Source organism: Primulina tabacum, chromosome 8, assembly GCF_025594145.1.
Source record: "Primulina tabacum isolate GXHZ01 chromosome 8, ASM2559414v2, whole genome shotgun sequence".
Taxonomy (NCBI): Eukaryota; Viridiplantae; Streptophyta; class Magnoliopsida; order Lamiales; family Gesneriaceae; genus Primulina; species Primulina tabacum.
This window is the reverse complement of record NC_134557.1, coordinates 7763630-7789424: the sequence shown is the minus strand read 5'-3', so window position 1 is coordinate 7789424 and position 25795 is coordinate 7763630. Positions and strand designations below refer to the sequence as shown.

The window sequence follows — 25795 nt, the reverse complement described above, 5'->3', positions numbered from 1 at the left end:
TTTAAAACAAAAAAAAAACTTGACGGCATGATTATATTAAATTAAAAGAAGAAATTAAATTAAACATAGTAATATTTTTACAATCAACCACCTTTGTGATAGCTTTTAATTAATTCTCCACCTTTTGCACTTTGGTGGCCACAGAAAAGCACAATCGTTGGGGCAAATTTAAAAGATTGCGATGATTACAAATTGAACAGCCAACTTTTTAACTTGTCTCAAATACAATGGAAGATAAACCATAATTTCTTATTTTATAGAAGCTCCCAATGCTTCACCAATACTAGTGCACCGACGCACGCGTTGCGTGTTTGTATAATATTTTTTATAATTCATTTGATTTATATTTAAACGAGGATCAAAATATAATTATAAGAAATAGTGAGGGACTACACTGTAATTTTGATATATAAATTATTAAAAAATAAATTGAAAATCTCAAATTTAATAAGATAGTATAGATATATATACACAATGGAAGAAAAACCATAACTTCTTATTTTCTAGTAGCTCCCAATGCTTGACCTATGTATATTTATATACATATATATAATGGAAGAAAAACCATAACTTCTTATTTTCTAGTAGCTCCCAATGCTTGGACCTATATTTGTCATATTAAAAAAAAATCAACAAAAAATTACTGTTGAAAAGAAATTTTTAGTAGTGTTGATATATTAATCTATCGCATCAATATTTGAAAACAAATAAAAATAAATAAATAATTAAATATGAAGTTTTTTTTAAAAAAAATTAAAATTAAAATTAAAATTTGAATTTGAGGTCTCTCGAAAGTATAAATTACATTTAAGTGTCTATGTAGATTATATCATTTTATTTAATTTCGATTATAGTTTGTGTTACTTTTATATATTTAATTTTCCACAGTCTCTGTCATACTAAATAAAAAGTTACTTTTGATAAATATTATATTTTCTAAATTTTGAAAGATTTGTCGTTAATTTTTTTATATAATATTTTTTTATAAATTGATATTATTATTATTTATTTTAATTAGAACTTTAATATTAATATTTTTTAACATATTTTAAAAATAATTAAAAATTTCAATCAAATTTTATTTATCTAACAATTCAATTTTTTTAACAATATTTTTTTATTGTTTAAAATTTTTATAAATAAAATAATATATAATTTTTAAATATATTTTTATAATTTTTTTATTAATAACACTTTCACTATGAAAATAAAAAAATCAATTTAACGAAATAAATTTATTATATTCATTCAAGCGTCATCTCAAATTACAAAACTTTTTAAATATAATAATATTTTAAAATTAAATATATTTTTATATTATATCATTATTCGACCACTAATTATTATTAACTATTAATTACACTAAACAACAATCCGTGCGCATCTCACGGAAGACGCACTTGTACAACATAACAGAGAAGCTGGCAAGACAAAATAGAAAGAAAATCAAATCAATTGCCATTCCACGACCGAAACTCTCAAATTTACTTATTTTATTTATAAAATTAAATTATTCAATAATTTACCATAAAATCAATTCTTGCTTACGTAAAAAATAATATATTTACTTGTTTTGAATCAATTTAAACGATGACAAAGTTCATAAAAATTAATGTACAGTAATTTTTATGATATTAATGTGCGTCTGGACGCATGGAATGAGCATAAGTAACATGTGTAGTTATACGAAATTCTACAAGCTACAAGAATCTCCGCTTATCTCGAGTTTATAGTGTATAGGATGAGATACTCATTCAGGAACGTGTATATATACATACCAAAGACGCATATTTTGATTCTTCGACGAAGTAGACTGCGAACATGGCGAGTATTTATCTGTGTATGGATCTAAGCCTCTGCATTATACAGCATCAGTGGTAACAAAGGACCTCTTTTAATAACTAGACAACATATTCACTAGCACGGAAAATTCTGCAGATGACCATGCACAAGCTTGCTTCTGAACATCAGGAGAAAAGGTCCAGTATGCAGTAAAATCACGACCACAAAGCGGAGTCATGATCGTGCTGTGCAGTATCCGTTCTTGAATGCTGCAAGGAGCTGATTCAGTGTATTGGCATGTGCTATGTAGGGCTTGGAACTATATATTAACAGGGATTCTTCGGAAAGTCAAATTTGACCAAATCCAACTTCAACGTGTTGTATTGACATAAAGATGGACTTTTCTTATCATGATACACAGTAGATGAGAAACTTTTTCGGTGTTGAGACAGACGAGTAGATGGTCGTGCTTGTTCAGCTGAAGCTTGTGGTATGTCTGCTCTGCCATCAGTAGTTATCTTGTGAGGTGAAATAAGAGGAACATATGGCTTGGACACCTTTTTCATTTCTTCCTTTATTCTACCGAATTCCTGTTCAAGTTCTCCCACTCGAGACCTCATCCTTTCCAGGTCAACTTTCAGCACCCGGTTTTCTCGTACAACATTTACCCACCCATCTCGCTGAACTACTTGCTGAGCTGATTCATTTGAAATTGCAGGGCCAGATTCAGCATCGAGAACATGGAGGTAGCCAGCTAAAGCAGTTCTCAACTGCATCTGTTCAAAAAACAAAATTTGTAATATCACTCTAAGTGGCAACCTCTCGTTTTGGGATGCATGAGCACAAGCATCTATTGAGAGCTTCTGAAAATCAATGATGCTACACAGTTGCTCCCGCTCGTTATCTGAGAGCCAGTGATGTGCCTGCATGTTCGCCAGCAATTGTCAGAATTCTTGATATTTCAGTGGCATTGTTATTGAGTGCCTCGTTCTAAAGATGCCGTAGAAAGGTGGGGTTTTATGGGAAGCCTTATATTATCACACTACTAAGATAAAAAGAAGTAATCTAGAGTTACTATTTTGATAGCATTTTTACTATGGAACGATAAAGAGAAGAGACATTTCACTATTAGCCAAAAAACAAACGTGGATGAAAGTCAGGGCAGACCCGATATGCACGAGCAAATAAAGTCACCTAAAATTAGCCATATTAAATGTGAGATTACTTTAAAAATGAGAGTTCCAACACATTAGAAGCAAAATAATTTACCAGACCTTGAAGAATATATCTAACGCCCTGTATAGCCCATCATGCAAAGATCTGGAAGATTCTGGCAAGGTTTCTGCCAATGAACGCAGATTTCTGGGTTTCAAATTTACATCAGAAGCAACTTCTTGGATGTAACTATCCACCAATTTAGCAACTCTCTTCCACCGTCCAGATGATGGGGATGCTTCAAGGACATGCGACGATGGGGATCTAGTAGTTACACTAGGGTCAGAAGAAACAAAATGCCGAATCAATCTTTCGACACACTCATTATTATACAAAATATCAGAATCCGAATAACTAGGTATTAGAAGACTATCCAAGGTTGCGAATTCTAGCTGTGTGCCTATTCTCCACTCCAAAGAGCTCTGACATGTGTGATTAACTCCCAAAATTAATGCCACACGAAGAAGCCCCAGTAAAAAACGACAATAGGATTTACCCTTCTTGTCAGGTAGTAACTTTACAACACTTTGCAGGAGAACCCTCTGATCAACAGCAGCCGGAGTCATGCTGAAACTCGCAACTGTTCTACCAGTGCCCGTTTGTCCTCCCGGCCATCGTCCCAGCCCCGGGATATATTTCTTACAATAGTACATTATGGCAGATGCCAAATTTTCAGGCTGTATACCTTTGACCTCCATTTCTCGAATTAGCCTCTCGAAAAACTCAACACAGAGATATGAAATGTCCTCAAACCACCAGTCAGATTCAGTGCTATGGATCTTCGCACCAGTGCTTATCCCATTCCACAGGATGCTACCTCCAGGGCTTTGCAGACTACCGTACATCATCATTGGCCATCCCAATAAACTGGGATCAGTACATACCATTACAGATAAATCATATATACATCTACTTGTAATTCGAAGTTTGTCTGCTCTCGTAATAAAGGGTTCACAACTTTGGAGAGCAACGATGCAATTCTTCCAGTGTCGTATTATATGCTTATGGAAAAATGTTTCCGACTTGGACAGTAAATTTTCATCTCCATATTTATCTGTCATATCAAGATAGTCTGCTGCACAATACAACATCACTACATTCCTTGGTGTCAATTCTACTCGGACACCATAGCAAAAATTGACTATCGTTAGAAATGCATCGGCACCCCCTGGAAACTCTTCAAGAACTGTTGTGAATGTCTTATCAATGGTGCTTTGAGATTCTTCAATGATCTGAGCTATCTTCCCACATTTTGAAATCAGAGGAAACTGACAATAATCATTTTAATAAGATCTTAGCTAGAATTTGACAATGTGTAACAAATGAAAAACGAAAGTGTTATTTTCACTTTAAAAAGTATTAATCACACTCCACTTCAGATTTTTGTGTAGTCAATGGCCAGGATTGCTCCTTGACATTCTTCTCAAGTTTTCTACAAAAAAATAATATAACATTTTAAAAACCTATATGCTTCCCTATATAGGAAACAGGTAAATTTATTGTCGTTGGACATATAAATTTTACTGTATTAGAAATGTAAATAAAACAATTGAGCGGCAAATAGCGAAATTATGGTTCATCAAATATTAGATCAAACTTTATAATTGATTTTCAGAATATTATAATTCTAGTGGTTGATATTGTAAAAGTATTGCCTCATGATTTTATCCAAATAACAAATGACAAATAGAATAATTAATATTATTAATGAAATAGGATTGCAGTTTGCAAATGTAGGTAAAAGAAAATTTACCTTGTGAAGATGGAAGTTTACGCCATCCACCACCACAGAAATATCGCTTGGAAGACTTGAATTGCAGAAACTGACATGAAACACGCAAATTTCAAATTGCCACGCTCCATGCAAAGTTCAGCTTATTGTAAATTACTTTTTTTTTATCCAGTGTGCATAAACTCTACTATTTTCACAATTTCATCTCTCTCTTCTCTCCAGAAACACCACGCTTCTCAAACTCAGGCCATTTTACCTGATTCATATCATATTCCCCACAGCAAAAAACCACCACCACAAAAATAAGCTCTGTAAATGATGTGGGCTAACTATTACCAAAACTTGATGCTCTAATAAATCGATACATACTTCACTATAGCTATATAACTATAGAACATAATCTCGCTCTGGTTGTGTTTAGGGATAGTTCGTAGTTTATGGGGTGATCGAACTAGATAATTTTAAAAATACATAGCAAATAATGAAAAGGGGAATCACCAGTCGTTTCCTTCACGGTAAAATGCGGAAATTTTGCCGGCAGGAGCCATCACAAACAAAATTCAGGAACCAAGAGACTTTCAACACATTCTTTTCTCTAATAAATGACGAATTCAATTCAAGAATCAGCTATTTCTCTCTGTCCTAAAGCATAAAGGGATGTCTCCATCAGGAATTCAGTTTCTTTCAAGCATCGGAGAACCCTAATGATAATTCCACAGCTCAGCATATCATTAATTATGGATACAAACATACCCCACAAAAGGGCAGCGCACCACCCACCTCAATTCAAACAGGAGAGAGAACGCAATGAGTCTCGCGGAGGCATGAAAAGGGGAAAAAAGAAGAAGAAACAATCATACCTACAAAGACTCTAACTTTACAACTCTGTATCCTTTGTGGGTGCTTCTAAAAAGTCCAACACACGGTTCCTGATGATACATCACTTCACTCAATTCGCTTCATTAATACAAGCAAAATTTACATAGGTGTGTATGCGTACATAAGTAGAAAAAGAAAAAGCAAGCGACACAGAGAGAAAATCCAGATAGGCTGTTAAAAAAGGTAAAAACAGGAAAACGCATGATCTTTGATAAAGATTATAGCTTCACTCATCTTTCCATCGTATCGCGTTTGTGCGTCTTCTGTTGAGTTTGATATATTTTCTCATGATAATATGGACATAATAATTATAATCTGTGGGTGTTTTGGTACTCATGCATGCGCTGGCAGGCGTGTGAGAATGATATAGGCCGGCCAAGGAGCAGATGGCACAAAGACAGAGACAAGAAAACACGGGAGATCATTATTAAGAGAATAAAATATTCTGTAATGCAGAGCTGATTGAGGTTTTTCGTCGAACGGGTGGTGTGACAGAAGAAAGAAAAGGGGCTGAACAGCGGTGGAGAAATAGGCTTTTGGTCTTCAGAGCTTCTGCGCGTTCAAATAGATACTTTCAATGTTTTCATTTATGAAATATAACAAATATTTTAGAAATTGGCAGTGTCAAATATCATTATCTACGACAACTCTAAGTCGCGACACCACTAACCGTGCCTGGCATCAGGAAACCCCACAAGATGCTTAGAGGGAATGGCGACTTGTGTGTTGATGCTGGGTGATGAGGAGTTACGATTGTTGAAGGATAAGCAAATTCTTATTGAAACACCAAAAGAAAAGTAACTTATATTTTGTTTGATTATGGAATGAAATGCAAATAAAATGTTGTGATCATGTTCAGCTAATTCCAGCCAAGACTTTCAACAGGATTCACCTTCCCCCGTAAAATGGAAAATATAGGTCCCCTACTATTTCATCGTACCATATCGAGTATTCAAATCATGTTTCCGCCGAAATGTCGTGGCATGTTACAAAAAAAATTACAAATCATGTTGTAACTATTGAAGTGAATTCTCATAGGTACAAGACATATAAAGATCCTTGCAACCACTGAACTCCTGGAGCAGTCCGAGATTGTCAGAAACAGAATTTCACATGTAAGACATTAATCGAACCATATTGATCTACAGATATCCTCGAACTGGAAGACGTGACAATAACTGCACATGTAGAATAGCTGAAAATCGGATTTTCTCTCCCTTAAATCTTAATTAGCCGCTGGTTTTGAAGTAGCTTTTTTGATAGCTGAAAATCGGATTCTCTCCCTTCAATCTTAATTAGCCGCTGGTTTTGAAGTAGCTATTTTGATTGCTTCAGCATGTGTCCTGTGTTGGTAGGTTAGTGTGGATTCGAGTAAATCCCAGAGCGATGTCTTCGGGTTCCACCCTGAGAAATAACAATATATGAAAATCAAATGGTAGAAAAGGCTCTTACTCATATGCTACTAAACTGCATTTTTTGTTTCTTGGTGATGAGCAATCTGCAATTATAGAATTGACGAGCAAAGAAAGTAGATAATTTTGGCTTGAAATTTTACCAATCTCGATGATCTATCCATATCCTCCAAATTTCAGTATCTTCTGCTTCTCAAGTTCAGACATTGATGTGGACAAGCATTTGGGCAATAATGAGTGCAATGAGAACCAGATTGGTAAAATTTGATGAGAACTACAAATTCCAGCAAAAAGGATCGATTGTGTTCGTTGGAACCAGACAATTAGTAGAGGACAGCCCATACACCCCATAAAATGGAAGCACCGTTAATAAAGGACTAAAATTCAAATTCATGTTAACAAGAAGAAAATGTAGTTTTTTTGGCCACAAGAACGATTCATTACCAAGTTGTCTGTTGATTATAGTCATGTCTGGAATTCTCTTGTCACTATCATCATAGCCTTCACCATAAAATTTTTTGGAGCTAATATCAGTAGTAGGTGTTCTCTAGCGGAGATTCCCCACTAACCTTAGAGTAAACCTGAAATCATGCTAAAAGAAAGAAATTAGTCACCAAACAAATAGTTTAATGTGAAGGTTAATTGTCAAGAAGATGTCAAATTCTTAGTTTACCTGAGTCATCATTTCAGCTAGTTGTCTCACTGTAACTTCATTGTTAGGGTTGCCCACATTAAATATTTGACCATTAGCTCTAGCTGGATTTTCCTGAGTTTAATCGCACCACTTAGCTACTGTTAAACATATTCAGCTAGAGAAAATATTGGGATAACCAATTTTGAACATACGATCATCAAAAGAACAGCTTCAATGGCATCCTTAATATAAATAAAGGTTCTCTGTGACTGGCCACCATCCACAAGCTTCAAAGGTTCACGCCTCAAAAGATTCTGAACGGAAATAACCAACATTTAGAATATGAGATGAGCATAAATAGTGTTTATAGCTTTCAGATTAGCCATGAAAATGATCACATTGCTGAAGCAAGCCAAAACTCTAGGAACACCCTCACTCGGCCCATCAATTCCAGGTATAAAATCCATCCGGGGACCAATCCAGTTGAAAGGCCTCACAATTGTAAAATCAAGACCATTTTCAGCACCCTCGGCTGTTATACAAAGTAATTAAGATACATATAAAGTGTCAGTTACAGCACAAACACCAATAATATTTGAATATAAGGTCAATGCTCACCATAAATCAGTCTTTCAATTAACTGCTTTGCTCATGCATATGACCACCTCTGTTTTTCAACAGAACCAAAAATGCAAGGGGAGGCATCTTCCTTAAGAACATAATAACTAGGATCCTGACAAAAGATATTTAACAAAATGATTCACTATTTGTTTGAAATTTAAAGCAGTCAAGAGACCAAAATCCATCAAATATGCCCTCTTAAATTGTACAGTCGCACAACTGATTGGCAGCTGTACGCGAATTACACCACCTCAGTCACTATTTACTAACTATATTGCTGAAAATCCACATTTCCAATTCAAATATTGACATTAAGGTATTCTCCATCAAAATATAGTCCTTCAAAGTAAAAATAGCATCAAGTTTGTCAAAAAATCAAATATAACAAACGTATATATTTAAACCATAGTTGGTGAAACAGGCTCAAAACAGAAAATAAATATTTAAGAATTGATTTGTAAAACATGCAATTCTTAAGGCCCTTTCCACGGAAGTAACACCTATGTTGTATGGTGTGTTAAGCAGTAGGGAAAACATACAGATAGGAGATACAGAAGTATAAGTCAAACTATCTTAAACGAAACTTATTCCTCAAATATTTTTTAAGCATAGATTGTAAGCATGTAAGGCATTTTTCACTTCTATAAACTATCTGAGAACACTTGTTTTTGTCAAGACTTCTTCTGATCTTCAGTTAAAGTGATTATTTTTGTCAGAAAGAAGCATGAAATTGCTGATACTAGACATGCAAAGAAAAATAAAAGGTTTTGGATAGAGCAAAAAACCAACAGGAGACGGATCCAAGGCACAACATTCAAAGGCAATTACAATTTGCTGTAGTCAGAGGCAAACCTAGGAATCAAACTAGAGTGTACATTTCGTATTTTAGAAAAATCAAATTATTTGAGTTTCTTCTCTTTTGAGCCCGTGACTGACACCCCTTCGCCCAATGGGTCTGCGTTGGGCTAGGGTGGAAGAAATCTCAATAATAAATAAATAAAAGGAATAGCAAAACATTATGAAAGTGTAATGCTCAACTACAGAAATATAATCCTACACGAGAGGCGTTGCAAGCAAAGATTCACCTGGCGTAAGGGGCTATCTTTGGGTAAAAAGCTACCAATGGTTTTTCCATAAATTTCACAGGTGGAAAAATGTATGAGCCGCTTGCTGTTTTCCGAGCAGTACTTGACCTAAATCATCCAAAAAATTAACTCACAAATTATTCAAACAGACCTGGTAATCATCAAAAAGTATGATGGAAAACTTACCACCGGGAGAGCATCTATGAAGTTGCTATAAATTGTGTCAAGAGGACGGGTGTTGTAATCTGCTGGAGTGCATATAGCAGCAAGATTTATGGTCTACACCACACAAATTTCAAGTGTCAATCCCAGTCAAAATCACATAAATCATGTCCACACAAAGTACTAAACAAGGAGGATAAAATCACAGCTGGAAACGAACACAAAATAGACGAAGCAAATTTCAAGAAATTAATATATAACGGACAAAGCGGAAGGAACGGGTAAATTAAAATTGACACCGGTACAGAAGAAAGTTCCATATAGCGAACACTTACATAGACAGCTAGACTCACGTTCACATCAAACTTAGATCCAAAATACAAATAAATATCATCAAAGTTCTAAATACATAAACTACAATTTCAGAAATAAATCCAGTTATATAAGGACTCAATCACTCAAAATTTCAATTTCATTATGGTTCAGACGAAATCTCCAATCGCCACATAATTAAAGTCGAACATCATCAACAGTAAATGCAATGCCGAGAACAGAAACGAATCAAACGAGAAGGAAAATCCAGACAGAAACAACGAACTCTGGAAAAATGCTGAAATTAGAGAAAAAGCACCGATAATTTACAAGATCTGCCATGCGAATGAGGCCTTCGAGGCGAGAATCATTTTTAATGTTGAGACGATGGAACTGTATCCTATCAGCCCAGGGGAGTGTGGAGGGCTCGAGGAGACTCTTGATTTTGTCACTGTATACATCGACGGCTAGCACCTTGTGCGGGGTCTCCATCATGAGCTTCTCGCAGAGATGCGAACCAATGAATCCCCCCGCGCCAATCACGCATATCGTCATCGGCTTAATCAGATTCCCGTCCAGATCTAGTCTCGCACCCGCCATTTCCAGTGGTATAGCCGGAAACTCGTATCACCGACGGATTTTTTAGTATTGCGTGAGAATGATTGCGAGAACGGGGCAAGAATGGAGGAAATCAGAGGGGATTAAGTAAGAGCTGGAAAAATTGGTTAAATTTAATTTTGGTGCCACGTGGATGCTACCGTGTATTAAAATAAGAAAAATATTATACGTAGGATCATAAATTGAGTTATAAAATTAATGATTTTAATTCAAAAATCCAATTCCAGAAAACCCACTAATTTTTTGTCCCTTTTACTGTTGAGTTGTCTCTTACGTTACGATCTTACGAATCTTTATCTGTGAGACGGGTCAATCCTATCAATATTCACAATAAAAAGTAATACTCTTAGCATAAAAAGTAATAATTTTTCATGAATGACTCAAATAAAATATATGTCTTACAAAATACGACTCGTGAGACCATCTCACGTAAATTTTTGTCTTTATTGCTTCACCCGGGGAGATTTTGCATGTGAAATAAAGCTAATTTATTAACGCACTAAGTCGAAGAAAAGAGAGCTTGTGGTGACAGCTGAGGTGGGCATGCAAACTCGAAAGCACGGACATGTGGCGATGCATATTAAATGTACATATATCGTGAGAATGGGAATTTGACGCGGCATCGGTACGAGGATATGTAACATGCAATTTTCAGTAACTGGACTAATTATTCCTTTTATAAACTACTAGTTCATAGCGATGCAGGCTTAGCCTAACGTCCTTCCTAGCTTTTGTTTTCTGTATGCATATTGTTAAGACAAAAAAAATACACAAAATGTCTAGAATTCTTTCTTTTTTCCTCTTGTTTTCTACGAATTTTGTTAGCTAGTAATAATCATCCTTGTATCTAAATTCTCATGCATGTTTTGGTTTTGTTGTGCAACGGACACCTCCACATCGTCGTCTCCTTCACCACGTGGTTTTTCATTCTCTGCCACCACCACTGCATAAACAAAATAATACCTCACAGAGAATTTTGCCCTTCTTCATGGCTTTCGTTTCCTCTTGATTTCTCTTCATGGGGTTTGTTTTTGGAATTGGAAGCACCCGTTGTTTCCTCCTCAGTTTCCCATGCTGGGATTTTTCATTCATCCATTAATCTTAAATTGCACTGCTTGAATATCTCCACTTCGTGATCAATTGGGTAGCCACTCTAGTTTTGTCCACTAACGGATTCAGTCTATTTTTCATTCAATGGCTTCAAATTTTCGGTTCCGAAAGCATTGTTTTCTGGAGCCTGTGAAGTTTTCCATTGATTATCGAAGACCAGAAACTGAAGAAAGCAAATGTTTTGGCATCAATTCTGCAGTAAACGTTGAAAGGATAAAACAAAACAAGCTGAAGAAACAATGGAGGTGCGTAGATTCTTGTTGCTGGACAATTGGATACTTATGCACCACTTGGTGGCTACTCTTGTTTCTGTACCATTTTTTACCAGCAAATTTTCAAGGATTTAAGGCCCCAGAACCGCCGGGTGAGAGGCTGAGAATCGGCGGCACCACCGCACTTCACCCTGTAGTTTTGGTTCCAGGCATTGTCACCGGAGGACTCGAGCTCTGGGAAGGCAGGCCTTGTGCCGATGGCCTCTTCCGCAAGCGGCTATGGGGCGTTAGCTTTACTGAAATATTCAGGAGGTATGACTTTCACAATTAAATTAAAAAAAGTTTCCTTCTTTTCTTTTTTCGATATTTAATTGAATCTGTATGCACAAATGTGAAATTTGGCAGAACATTTTTTAGGCCTATGTGTTGGTTAGAGCATCTATCATTAAACGATGAAACAGGGCTTGATCCCCCTGGAATTCGGGTCCGGGCCGTGCCCGGGCTCGTAGAGGCCGACTATTTTGCTCCTGGGTATTTCATTTGGGCTAATCTGATTCAGAATTTGGCCCGCATTGGGTACGAGGAGAAGAATATGTACATGGCAGCTTATGATTGGAGACTGTCCTTTCAAAATACAGAGGTATGAGTTAGAATAAGTATTTTGATCGATGTTCTTGATAAAGTTCCAATATTACCTTCTTGGATTAATGGAACTATGATAAATTAACTAATTTACAGCCTTCGTATTGTATGCAATAAATGTGAGATGTTATATATTATCCACTGTAAATTATCAATCGTGAGAAAATAAAACTGCGGATTGTGTTTTAGTTTTGTGTAAACTACTCCTGGTTGGATGAACAGATAAGGGACCAAACTCTAAGTAGATTGAAGAGCAAAATCGAGCTGATGTACGTAACAAATGGATACAAGAAAGTGGTGGTGGTGCCTCATTCAATGGGTGTGATCTACTTTCTCCACTTTATCAAATGGGTCGAAGCACCTCCGCCTATGGGAGGTGGCGGTGGACCAGATTGGTGCGCAAAGCACATCAAAGCAGTCATGAATATAGCTCCGACGTTCCTTGGTATTGCAAAAATCGTGGGGAGTATATTGTCTGTAGAAAGCAAAGACCTTGATTTCATAAGGTTAGTCAGAGAGAAAATATGGTCATTATTCTTGATTTATACCATATATATAGTTCCAGTTAATAAAGATAAAATACATAGTTTGTTGGACCGGAAGTATAGGAAACTGAGGTGGTGCAGAAAAATCATACTTTCGGGGGCAAATATCAATGTTCCTAGTTCTTGAATTTAATTTTGCAGAGCTATGGCTCCAGGTCTCTTGGATTCTAAAATTCTGGGCCTTCAAACTTTGGAACATGTCATGCGAGTATCTCGAACATGGGACTCCGTAGTTTCTTTGTTACCTAAAGGAGGCGAGGCCATTTGGGGTAATTTGGATTGGTCACCTGAAGAAAACTCTGTGTGTTGTTCTAAGAAAGAAAGTAACCTTCGAGACACAAAAAGCAACAACTCCAATGATAAGAGCGTTTTCAAAGTCCAAGAATCAACAAACTATGGAAGGATAATCTCTTTCGGAAAGCTGGCATCAGAATTGGATTCTTCAAAACTCCCTACTTTCAATTCTCCGGTAAATAAAACTGAAATGAATTTTATTCCTTGATATATTTTTCTTTTTAATATCTTTAATGTTTTGACTTTCTAGACATGAGAATAATCTCGAATTGATGATATGATCTCGTGTAGACTTAATATTTGATATGAGAATATATATGATATGACTCATAATATATTTAAGATATGATATCATAATATATTTAAGATATGATATCCTTGTTTTAAAAGAGTTTGTTTCCTAATGAAATTGTTTTTTTTTCTATGTTTAATAGGAGTCAAAGGAGAAGAAAAAGGTAGAGACCGAGAGCATAAAAATCCTGGAGAGACGAATTCATACGGAGAGTTTTTAAGATCGAAGTAATCTCGTGCCAGTGTTTAAAGTGTGGCTGTGAAGTGCTGACAACATCTGAAGACAACGCCTAATCACTGGTTTGATTAGTGTGTTGATTTTTGAATACTTTTTCACTTCTCAGTTGATGCATCCTCTGTATATTGGTTATACGGTTTGTTAGAGGTTTAGGATGCAATTGTTTTTACTCGCCTTAATTAGGGAGTTGTTTTATTCTTTCACTAATATTAGTTTTTGTAAACTTATAAGTTTTTCTAGTGAATTATTTTGCCCTGAGGCACCGCGCAAGTATTTTATACTTGTGCATAATTTATATATCGTCTCTCGTATTATTATCATTCCAGTTGCGTGTTAATGTGTTAAACTATAATTTCTGCTGCATGTTGTCGTGGGTGTTACAACACCTACGCACAACACCTACATTCTGATATACACAACACTCACCCTCATCACATTTACCATGTGGAAACGGAACTCTCAATTGGTATCAGAGCCTCCACTTGACGCTACTAAGTGAGATCCTGTTTTGTTTTGTTTTGTTTTCACAGGTGAAAAAGGATTATGGAAGCATCAACAAACACTGTTTTTAGACCTCCCGTGTTGGATGGATCAAACTATGCATTGTGGAAAGTAAAGATGAGGGTTTTTATTAAATCCATCGAAGAAAGAGCTTGACAACGTGTACTTGATGAGTCCACCAAAGATTGAGGATGCTGATGGAGACACTCGGCTCAAACTAGAAAGTACATGGACAATTGATGAAGTGCAAACTTCAAATTTTAATTCCAAGGCTTTCAATGCTATATTTTCGTCTGTTGACACAAGGATGTTCAATCTAATCACCAATTGTGTATGTGCCAAAGAAACTTGGGATATACTTCAGAAACATTGTGAAGGATCCGAGAGTGTGCGCAAAACTAGACTAAGGATGGTGGCATCAAAATTTGAAAGCTTGAGAATGGAGGACAAGGAGTCTATTCTCGAGTATGATAGCCGTTTGTGACAACTTTCTAATGAAGCTCACAGTCTTGGAGATCCCATGTCCAACGAAAGATTCGTGAACAAAGTTTTAAGATCTCTTCCTGAGAGATTTGATGTCAAAGTTTGTGCAATTGAAGAATCTAAAGACACTTCAACAATCAACCTGGATGAATTAATAAGTTCTCTCAGAACTTTTGAGATGAATCTTGATTTACAAAAGAAGGATAAAGGGAAGACAATAGCCCTTGAAGTTTCAACGACTCTTATGATGAAATCCTTCAAATATCTAAAGAGGTGAATGAGTCTGATTTAGGTGAAGATTCTATCTCTTTAATTACTAAGAAGTTTGGTGATTACTTGAAGAAAATGAGAGAGAAGAAGAAAATTGGACAAAAATCTGTGTTGCCCAATATCACCACTTCTGCAAAAGCTCAAAAGTTTACTCCCATGAAAGGACAATTTTGACCAAGGAATGAATTGCAAATCCAATCAAATGTTAGAAATCTGGATTCAGTGCAATGTAGAGAGTGTTCTGGATTTGGACACTATGCCAATGAGTGTGCCAATCGACTTCGGAGAAACAAAGGCATGGTTGTCACTTTGAGTGATGAAGAGTCTGATGATGATCAAGGATCAAATGAATATGAAAATCACACATCGTTGTCTGCTGTGATCAAGGAGAAACGTTTAATACAAATCAATCCTTTGGGTGTTGCCACAGGTGTTGCAATACCTGGTCGCAACATTTCTTCAAATTCAGTGTGTCTTAATTCTACAACCCTTGGTGAATCAAGTCAGTCTGAAACCCAAGAAGTAGATGATGATGAAGTCACTCTGGAAAGTATGCAGACAATGTATGAAGAATTGTATGAAGACTGGATCAAAAGAAATAAAGTGAATGCAATTCTCTCCAAAGAGAACACTGAGCTGAAGTCACAAGTATCACGACTTGAAGTAATCTTAAGCAAGAAAGATCTGGAAATTATGCAAAGTCAAGGAAAAGCAACTCAAATTCTTGCTAAGCTTAATTCAAGTTCATCCAAACTTGATTCACTCTTGATGATTGGAAAAAATGACAAAGCTGGACTTGGTTATACGAATAACCTGTTTGAAATTGGAGAATCTTCCAATACTGAAAGAAAACCAACTGTCTTTGTCAAAGAAAGTGCTGAAATCTCGAATGCTACACACACTGAAAAAGGTGTTTCATCAAAAAGGCAAATATCTACCAAGAAGTCCAAGTCCAGGAAACGCCACTTTATCTGCCACTATTGTTTTAGACCTGGACATATCAAACCCTACTGTTTTAAACTGAGAGATGACTACAAGAAATGGGAATCTGAACAGGTGTTGCCTCAGGTATTGTACAACACCCGGCGCAACACTGCCAATAGGAAACCATCGGTAAAAAGGGTTTGGGTGTCAAAGGCTAATATTCAATGTTCTGTTATCTATACTTCGTTAAAGACTAACATTGCAGGAATATGGTACTTTGACAGTGGCTGTTCACGCCACATAACAGGTTCTAAAGATCATTTGATTGACTATGTTGAACTAAGGAATGATCATGTGACGTATGGTGGTGGTGCTAAAGGAAGAATTGCTGGCAAAGGGACCTTGAATGTTGATGGATTGCCTAACCTACACAATGTGCTTCATGTCGAGGGACTTAACTCAAACTTAAGAAGCATAAGTCAACTTTGTGATGATGGTTTACATGTTAAGTTTGATAAAGACAATTGTGAAGTTTTTGATAACACTAATACTTGTATTTTGACAGGTACAAGGTCTGCTGACAACTGTTATCAACTTGGAGAGGACCTTGTGTGCAATCATTCAAAGGTGAGTGAATTAAACTTGTGGCATCAAATATTGGGTCATGCAAACTTCAAGACATTAAAGAACCTTGGTAAGTACAATGCTGTGAGAGGTATGCCTAATTTATCCTCTGGAATTCCTTATGTTTGTGGTGCATGTCAAAAGGGTAAGCAAACAAGTGATCCCCATCAAGTGTTGCAACACTATGGGACAACACGGTGTCTTGAACTTTTGCACATGGATCTTATGGGTCAAATGGAAGTGGAAAGCCTTGGAGGTAAGAAGTATTCATTTATTTGTGTGGATGATTTCTCTCGTTTTACATGGATAAGTTTTTTTAGAGAAAAATCCGACACATTTGCTGCTTTTAAGAAATTACATGATAAGATTACTAATCTACATGATTTGAGGGTTGGTAAAATAAGGACCGACCATGGTAAGGAATTTGAAAATTCACACTTTACATCATTCTGTGAAAAGAGGGGGATAACTCATGAATTTTCTGCCCCTAAGACTCCTCAACAAAATGGAATAGCCGAAAGGAAGAATAGGACATTGCAAGAAATGGCTAGGGTCATGTTAAGTTCAAAGAATATTTCAAAACGATTTTGGGCCGAGGCCTTAAACACAGCATGTCATATTTCAAATCGTGTGTACCTAAGGAGTGGTTCTACTATGACATCCTATGAAATTATCATGGGAAAGAGGCCAAACCTAAAGTACTTTCATGTTTTTGGGTGTGTATGTTATGTTTTAAATGACCGAGACCATCTTGCAAAGTTTGATTCAAAAAGTGATAAGTGTTTATTCCTTGGTTATTTATCCAATAGTCGTGCATATCGCATGTATAATCTTAGAACAAGAACGACTATGGAATCTATTAACGTTGTTTTTGATGATCTTGCATATCTAACAGGAAAAACAATCGAGGATGAAGTTGATGGGCTACTGAACATAAGTGAGACACTGCCTAACACAAATGTTGTATTCCGGTGTTGTAACACCTGAGACAACACCTGCACTGGCAGAATCAAATGATGAACCAGGAGAGGATGCTGTAAATGATGATGATGTAACCAATGAAGGGATTGATATTCCCAGTAAGATTCAGAAAAATTATCCATCATCTCAGATCATTGGAGAAGCATTTGAAGGAATGCAAACTAGAAGAAAGGAGAAAGTAGATTATCGAAAAATGATTGATCTAGTATGCACGACTTCCGTGTACTCTCAAGTAAGTCATTCTTGTTTTGTTTCACTCATTGAACCCAAAAATATAAATGAAGCCTTAAAAGACGAATTTTGGGTCAATACGCATGAGGAACTTGAACAATTTGTTAGGAATGATGTGTGGGATTTGGTTCCTAGACCTGATAATGTGAATGTTATTGGAACCAAATGGATTTTTAAGAACAAAACTGATGAATCTGGAATTGTTGTGAGAAATAAAGCAAGGCTAGTTGCTCAAGGGTATACACAAATTGAAGGGATTGATTTTGATGAGACATTTGCCCCTGTTGCCCGAATTGAATCAGTCCGATTTTTACTTGCCATTGCTTGTCACATGGACATAAAACTATATCAAATGGATGTGAAAAGTGCATTTTCGAACGACATTTTGAATGAGGAAGCTTATGTAAGCCAACATAAAGGATTTGAAGATCCACACCTCCCGGACCATGTCTACAAGTTGAAGAAGGCACTTTATGGACTGAAACAAGCTCCACGAGCATGGTATGGTAGGCTTACTGAATATTTGCTTGACTTAGGCTTTAAACGAGGTGAGGTTGACAAAACCCTTTTTATTCAAAAGTCGAAGCATGATATTCTTGTGTGTCAAATTTATGTGGATGACATCATTTTTGGCGCTTCTTCTCAAAAGCATGTTGATGATTTTGTTAAATGCATGTCTACCACATTTGAAATGAGCATGGTAGGAGAATTAAGTTTCTTTCTTGGATTGCAAATTAAACAAATGCATGATGGTATTTTTCTGTGTCAATCCAAGTATGCTAAGAATTTGGTAAAGAAATTTTCTGTCGAGAACACTAAACACATGAAAACTGCAATGGGGTCGACTGAAAAATTGTCTAAAGACGATGTTGCCGCAGGTGTTGACAACACCCAGTATCGCAGCATCATAGGCAATCTTCTTTACTTGAGTGCAAGTCGTCCCGACATCATGTTTAGTGTATGTTTGTGTGCCAGGTACCAGGCTGATCTTAAAGTCACTCATTTAAAAGTTGTCAAAAGAATTTTGAGATATATAGCTGGGACAGTTGACTTAGGTTTGCGGTACACCAAAGAGACAAACACCAATTTAGTGGGTTTTAGTGATGCTGACTGGGCTGGAAACCTAGATGATAGGAAGAGTACCACTGTGGATGTTTTTATCTTGGTAACAATTTGGTGTCATGGTATAGTAGAAAGCAAAATTGTGTGTCTCTGTCCACTGCTGAATCTGAATATGTTGCAGCTGCTAGTTGCTGCTTACAACTTTTGTGAATGAATCAAATGATTAAAGATTATGGTTTCAACAGTGACACCTTAATTGTATACTGTGACAATTCAAGTGCAATTGATATTTCAAAAAATCCAGTACAACACTCTCGAACAAAACACATAGACATTAGACATCATTTTATTCGAGATTTGGTTGAGAAGGGTATAATTCGAATGGAATTTGTTGGAACTGAGAACCAACTTGCTGATATTTTTATAAAACCATTAGATTTTGAGAGATTTTCCAATCTTAGGAAGTCTCTCAGCTTGTGTGCACAATGATCACTCACAGATGTTGTCCTGGGTGTTACAACACCTGTGGACAACACTCAGCATGCATGTGCATTTTATTTTTAGGATGCTAGACATATTGCATTCATCCTGTTTTGTGTGAAGCCTGTACAAGTGAAGGATACTGAATGGTGTGCCCTCAGTTGAGAATCAAACTTTCTCACAAAATTTTCTAAAGTATGGATTATGCTCAATCTAAGTCATTAAGTAGTTGAGGATGTTCGTGTATCACATGATCTTGTCCAATGTGGAAAATGACTTGGAAAAATCTTGAGCAATAAGGTGAAAAATAGAAAAGAGGAGAAAAATATAACAAAAAATGTTTGAAGAAAATGAAAAAAGCTACATAGAGGAGTCCAATGAAGACCGTTCTTCTAGAGTGGGAGCTACCACTTCTAAGTCAAAATACAGATGGAAAAAGCTACCTAGATGAGTCCAATGAAGACCGTTCTTCTAGAATGGGAGCTACCATGTCTGAATTAAAATGTTCAAGAAAGTTTGAGTCTAAATTGTGAGTGTTGCCAGGAGGTGTTACCAACACCCAAGTACAGACAGATCACAGTTTGATCACATGCTTGTGTATTTCACTTTTGATCATATTTTAGGCATAAATTTAAGTCATTCATTCTGATGTTATGTGAATTCATCAAGTCCAGTGGGCTATCAGATTTTAATTCATGAAATACGAAGAAAACCCTATCCAACTTGATTTTGAAAATTCTTGATCTCTAATTGTTTGTGGGGTTAATTCGACGGGGTGTTTTATCCTGACTGATTTCTTGAAATAATGATTGCACTTTTTCAGAAAGTTACCGTTGGGTGAGAGTAAAAATTGGTTTGGAAAGATGATGTAGTTGTGGCTCAACAGAATGTTACCGTTGGAGGGTTGTGCTTAAATAATTAGGAATGGTTGAGGAATAACTTTACTGTTTATTATTTTCCCTCACATTCTAAAATTTCTCCTGCCCTCACTATTCATTTTTTTTCTGCGCAAATTATCCCTGTTCTTCGCGATTTTCTGTGTTCTTCGAACTACTCTACTTCTTTTGTTCTTGATTTCGCAGATGGCTACCTTCGATCCTCACGACATTAGGAGTGAAATGGCTGCGAGCATGCGTGGAGAGTCACCTGACACAACACCCACCGCCGAAGCCAATGTTGAGGGCCTGGAAATTGTGGCTGTGCCAGAAGAACCAACACCGCTGGAAATAATCGCCCCTGGTGAACCTGAGAACAAGATCAACGTTGAGAATCCACCTGACTTTGAAGCTCTGAATAAAGCTTTTCTCCCTGCTCCTATGCCCCGAAGGTCAAAGAGACAAGCAGGGTTCGATCCTGACTTTGTTCCAACCAAGAAGCCTCGGGCATCTACCTCCTCAAATCTTCTGGACCCTGATTTCTCATCTGGAGATGACTCCGATGATGATGATTTTGAGTTGGTGGCTCGCCCCAAACCAACTGCTGCTGCAAAGAAACTCAGTTCTACTTCTGATGTTCAAGAGCAAAACCCCGTCACAGATCCACAAAATGTTGCAGAAGAAAGATTTCCTGCTGAGCCTGAAGAAGATGAACAATCTCTGGCCGAGTTTCTTGCTCAACTTAAAGAAGAAAAGGCTGCCAAGAAACAAATTTCTAAGGATGATGAACCTGATTCAGAAATGATGGGGGAATTTGAGGAAAACCGGCCTGGAGCTTCTGATGATTCCTCTTCATCTTCTGTGTCTGATTTTGAATCTGAGGAACAAGATGATGCTGAATATGAAGATAATTGCTCTGAAGAAAGTGAGTCTTCTGAAGATGTTGCTGCTACTGCTGCCGGTGTTGAGGTGGATGTTGACAACACCGAGCACAACATTGACTATGCTGACTATGATTTAAGTAAGTCTTTTTTCCCCAAGTTTTATTCTGAGGAGGCCTTGGCATTGTGGCCCCTGTTTATTGAGAGAGAGCTGATTGAGGAGAAAAATATTGATGTTGATGCATATGGGAAACACAACTTGATTGAGTTTTTAAAGAACCAAAGGTTGCTCTCCACTGCTGTCACTACTGTTATGCCCTACTGCCGCCGTGTTGTGTTGGAATTCTACTGCAATCTCCTGGGCAGTGTTGGAGATGAGCGATTGGTGAAGTATGGGAGAGTGTTTGTTCGTGATCGTATCTACAAGTTCACACCTTCTGTGATCAATGCATTCTACAACACTCCTGATGTTGAGGAAGTTGAAGAAAACCTTGGACATAAATGATGTAACCTCAGTGCTCACTGGAGGCCTGGTCAAAGTGTTCCCTGACCATCCCAAGAAGTTGAGTGCTGCCAATCTCACTTCTTTTTTCTCTATGCTGCACAAGACCTCAATTTGGAATTGGACACCGTCAACCAATTCTACTAGTGTGACTAGATCTCAGGCCCTGGTGTTGTTTTCTATTGGTACTGGACGTGCCTTTAACTTTGGGAAGCTGGTGTTTAAGACAGCATTGCAATATGCTGAAGGAGACTTCAAGAAAACCAAGCTGCCTTACCCTTCACTGATTTATGGAATCTTGGAATCTCAAGGTTTCATTAGGGATATTGATGAAGATCATTGTCCTGTCGGAGATTCTCTGAAGATTTCTCCTGCTTATTTCAAAGGCAACAGAAAGATCGATCTGCCTTGGCTGAATTCTAGTGTTGCTCCGGATGTTGGCAACACTGATGATACAACATCTGAGCCTGTGCCTGAGACTGCTAAACTGCCTCCTACAGATGTCCCTCCTACTGGTTATGTAACACTGTCTATCTCCTACATTCAAGCTCAGATTGCCTATGGTCGACAACAGATTGAAAATGCCAAGAAGACCATTGAACATTATGAAAATCAAGTGGCTGATTATGAGCTTCTGCTGGATGTTGGTGTCCATTCTGGACAAAAAGGGGGAGTAGATACAGCTGGAACCAGCAAAAATGGCTGATGATGATGATGCTGGCAATAATGAAGGATAATGAGATTTTGAGTCGATGGTTTTTGTACTTTAGTTGTTTTTGTATTTTCTCTGATCTGAGTTTCTCCTGATTAATGAACTGTTCCGATGTTATGATCTGAATGTTGCAACATCTAACATACAACATTTGTTTTAACTGTGTTTGTTTTCAGGGGAGGCTTAACGGTAGAATTCAGGGGGAGTCAACTAAAGTTGGCTGAGTCACTGATTTGCTAACTCAGGGGGAGCTGAGTCGTATAACCATTTTCGGGTTGTTTTGTCCAGAAAGCAAAAATGGGGAGATTGAAAGGAATTTTATTCCTTGATATATATTTTTTTAATATCTTTAATGTTTTGCCTTTCTAGACATGAGAATAATCTCGAATTGATGATATGATCTCGTGTAGACTTAATATTTGATATGAGACTATATATGATATGACTCATAATATCTTTAAGATATGATATCCTTGTTTTAAAAGAGTTTGTTTCCTAATGAAATTGTTTTTTTTTCTATGTTTAATAGGAGTCAAAGGAGAAGAAAAAGGTAGAGACCGAGAGCATAAAAATCCTGGAGAGACGAATTCATACGGAGAGTTTTTGAGATCGAAGTAATCTCGTGCCAGTGTTTAAAGTGTGGCTGTGAAGTGCTGACAACATCTGAAGACAACGCCTAATCACTGGTTTGATTAGTGTGTTGATTTTTGAAGACTTTTTCACTTCTCAGTTGATGCATCCTCTGTATATTGGTTATACGGTTTGTTAGAGGTTTAGGATGCAATTGTTTTTACTCGCCTTAATTAGGGAGTTGTTTTATTCTTTCACTAATATTGGTTTTTGTAAACTTATAAGTTTTTCTAGTGAATTATTATGCCCTGAGGCACCGCGCAAGTATTTTATACTTGTGCATAATTTATATCTCGTCTCTCGTATTATTATCATTCAGTTGCGTGTTAATGTGTTAAACTATAATTTCTGCTGCATGTTGTCGTGGGTGTTACAACACCTACGCACAACACCTACATTCTGATGTACACAACACTCACCCTCATCACATTTACTCTGTGGAAATGAAACTCTCAAAAACTACCAATTTTTCGTTTTTTTAATCTGATTTGGTAGCTACCGTCTCAATAATATCCGAAGCTAAGATACTCACGAAACTACTACATATTTTGTTTGACGTAGTGCCGTTTCAAGAATATCCGAAGCTAAGATATTCGAGAAACTACTAACTAGTTTGTTGAATGTTGAATTTGATATCCTTACTCATTCCTTTGGTTTGTCAACTCAATGGAAATAGAAATCTTTCAAGATAACTACCGTTGAAAGAATTTGCCGAAAGCTAAGACATTCAAGAAACTACTACATAGTTTGTTGAACGTAGTATTAAATATCCATGCTCATTCCTTTTGTTTCTCAACTCAATGGAGATAGAAACAAGCACAGAGACCCAATAATACCGTAGCAAAATCTCATCCTCCATCACGGGGAAAAGTATGGAGTGATTATGATGAAATAAACCGGGATATCATCTACCGAATTTTTGAAAATAAAGCATACACTGCAAAAACTTTGCTGGAGCTTCTCCGTTCCATTGCTCCAATGACGATGAAACGTGCCGAAGCTCAGTTCTCACATGGTGTGGCTAACAACCTGGACGATCCCAAGTATAATAATCACAAGTACTGGTCAAATCCACTTGAGACCAAGTAAGTATCAACCCAATGCATTTAAATTTCAATCCACGTCAAGTTTTACATGTAACAAGGGTTGGAACGTGGGCCTAGAATTTTCTGTCCGCTCTGAGTGTAGCAGCCGAGCCAGGGGAGAGGGAGGTTGCCAACAGCAGCAACCGGCAATTAAATCATCATATAGACTTACATAACATTTTATTTATCATGTTTTTAATCTCTCTTAATTTTCAAAATTTAGTTTTGATCCAAGTCATTCTCCTAGCTTCTCCAGAGCTCCACTCAGTGAATGCATTTCAAATTCAGTTCTTGATTCTTTGGCATTAAAAAACCTTGTTGATTTCTATTCTAGTTCAACGTGTACCACACATGGAAATATACTGTCTCTATGGAGTGGGAATCCCAACAGAAAGATCATATATCTACAAGCTCTCACCCTCCAACAGGCGCAGAAGCATTCCTCTCCAAATAGACAGCTCCGCAGATGGAAATTGCTTAAAAGGTGGGGCGTACTTTGTGGATGGAGACGAAATTGTCCCAGTTCTGAGCTCTGGTTTCATGTGTGCCAAAGGCTGGCGAGGAAAAACACGTTTCAACCCATCCAGGATCTCAACTTACATAAGAGAATACAAGCATCAAGCACCAGCAAATTTGCTGGAGGGGCGGGGGCTAGCTAGTAGTGCACATGCCGATATAATGGGAAATGTGGCCTTAGTCGAGGACATACTACGAGTGGCAGCCGGAGCATCTGGTGTTGAGCTTGGAGGCGATAAAATCTACTCCAATATTGTCGAAATGTCCAAGAAAGTAAGTATTCAGCTGTGATTCAAGATTTTGTTGGAAAACTAACCACCTATGTACCGAGAATTTGTAACAGATGAAAGAAATAAAGTTTCCTATCTATGCACGAAGAAATGGTTCTTATCGTCTTTTTCATAATAAAAAATAATATTTTTAATATAAAAAATAATTTTTTTATGCATGATCCAAATAAAATATATGTCTCACAAAATACGACATTTGACATCGTCTCACACGAATTTTTGTCATATTTTTATATTTCATTTAATTTGTAACCGTTTAATTATGCTGTTTTTATTTTTATTTCATTTGTTTTTGTTATATTTGTTTATTTTTTATGTTTACCACTTTCGTTTGTGAAAGTACCTATATGCCCCTTGTGTATTTAATATATTTAATTTATCGTAGATTTGTTTATTATGTCCACTTTTTATTAGAAGGTTTATATCGACATACATTCGGTTACTTATGATGATATTATAATATAATTGATGTATTATTAATAACATATATTATAGTACTGTATGGAAATTTTTCAATAATTAAACAGGTTAAGTGTATTTAATTATCTAAATAAAATTTAGTTGATTCACGATACAAGTTTGATGATTGTATTTCAGTAATCGTGATTAAAAGAAAATTGTACGAAACCAATGTTGGTTGTTTGAAAATTAATATAACAAATAACGCAAAAATTAGACGATCTAATGAGTCAATTGTTTGAGATGAATCGATAACCTGATTCGATCCATGAAAAAATATATTTGAGACTTGTCTCATAGTTAACCTCTTAAATAAATAAAGACAAAAACTTATGTGAGACAGTCTCACGGATCGTATTTTGTGATACATATCTCTTATTTGGGTTATCCATGAAAAAATATTATTTTTTATGCTAAGAGGTATTACTTTTTATTGTGGATATCGGTAGGGTTGACTCGTCTCACAGATAAAGATTCGTGAGACTGTCTCACAAGAGACTTACTC

The 25795-nt window shown here is 36.6% G+C and overlaps 2 protein-coding genes and 1 pseudogene across 4 annotated transcripts; 1 reads left to right on the top strand and 2 right to left on the bottom strand.

Moving 5' to 3' along the window:
* Positions 1–1659: 1659 nt before the first annotated feature.
* On the bottom strand, positions 1660–6066 carry LOC142553534 (BTB/POZ domain-containing protein At3g44820-like). 3 transcript variants are annotated; one of them, XM_075663866.1, is made up of 5 exons: positions 5590–6066; positions 5228–5509; positions 4751–4820; positions 3057–4265; positions 1660–2705 (listed from the first exon to the last, which is right to left on the bottom strand). In XM_075663866.1, the coding sequence occupies exons 2-5, from the start codon at positions 5275–5277 to the stop codon at positions 2109–2111; spliced, it is 1926 nt and encodes a 641-aa protein (XP_075519981.1). In that variant the 5' UTR covers positions 5278–5509; positions 5590–6066; the 3' UTR covers positions 1660–2108. The 3 variants fall into 3 exon arrangements, with proteins under 3 accessions (XP_075519981.1, XP_075519982.1, XP_075519983.1); XM_075663867.1 differs by having other exon boundaries at positions 5228–5430; XM_075663868.1 differs by having other exon boundaries at positions 5228–5371.
* A 489-nt stretch (positions 6067–6555) lies between these two features.
* LOC142553535 (UDP-D-apiose/UDP-D-xylose synthase 2-like) lies at positions 6556–10434 on the bottom strand (annotated as a pseudogene).
* A 761-nt stretch (positions 10435–11195) lies between these two features.
* LOC142553532 (putative phospholipid:diacylglycerol acyltransferase 2) lies at positions 11196–24898 on the top strand. Its single transcript, XM_075663862.1, has 6 exons — positions 11196–12086; positions 12192–12414; positions 12639–12922; positions 13103–13430; positions 23751–24025; positions 24358–24898. The coding sequence occupies exons 1-6, from the start codon at positions 11647–11649 to the stop codon at positions 24830–24832; spliced, it is 2025 nt and encodes a 674-aa protein (XP_075519977.1). The 5' UTR covers positions 11196–11646; the 3' UTR covers positions 24833–24898.
* The last annotated feature ends 897 nt before the right edge of the window (positions 24899–25795 follow it).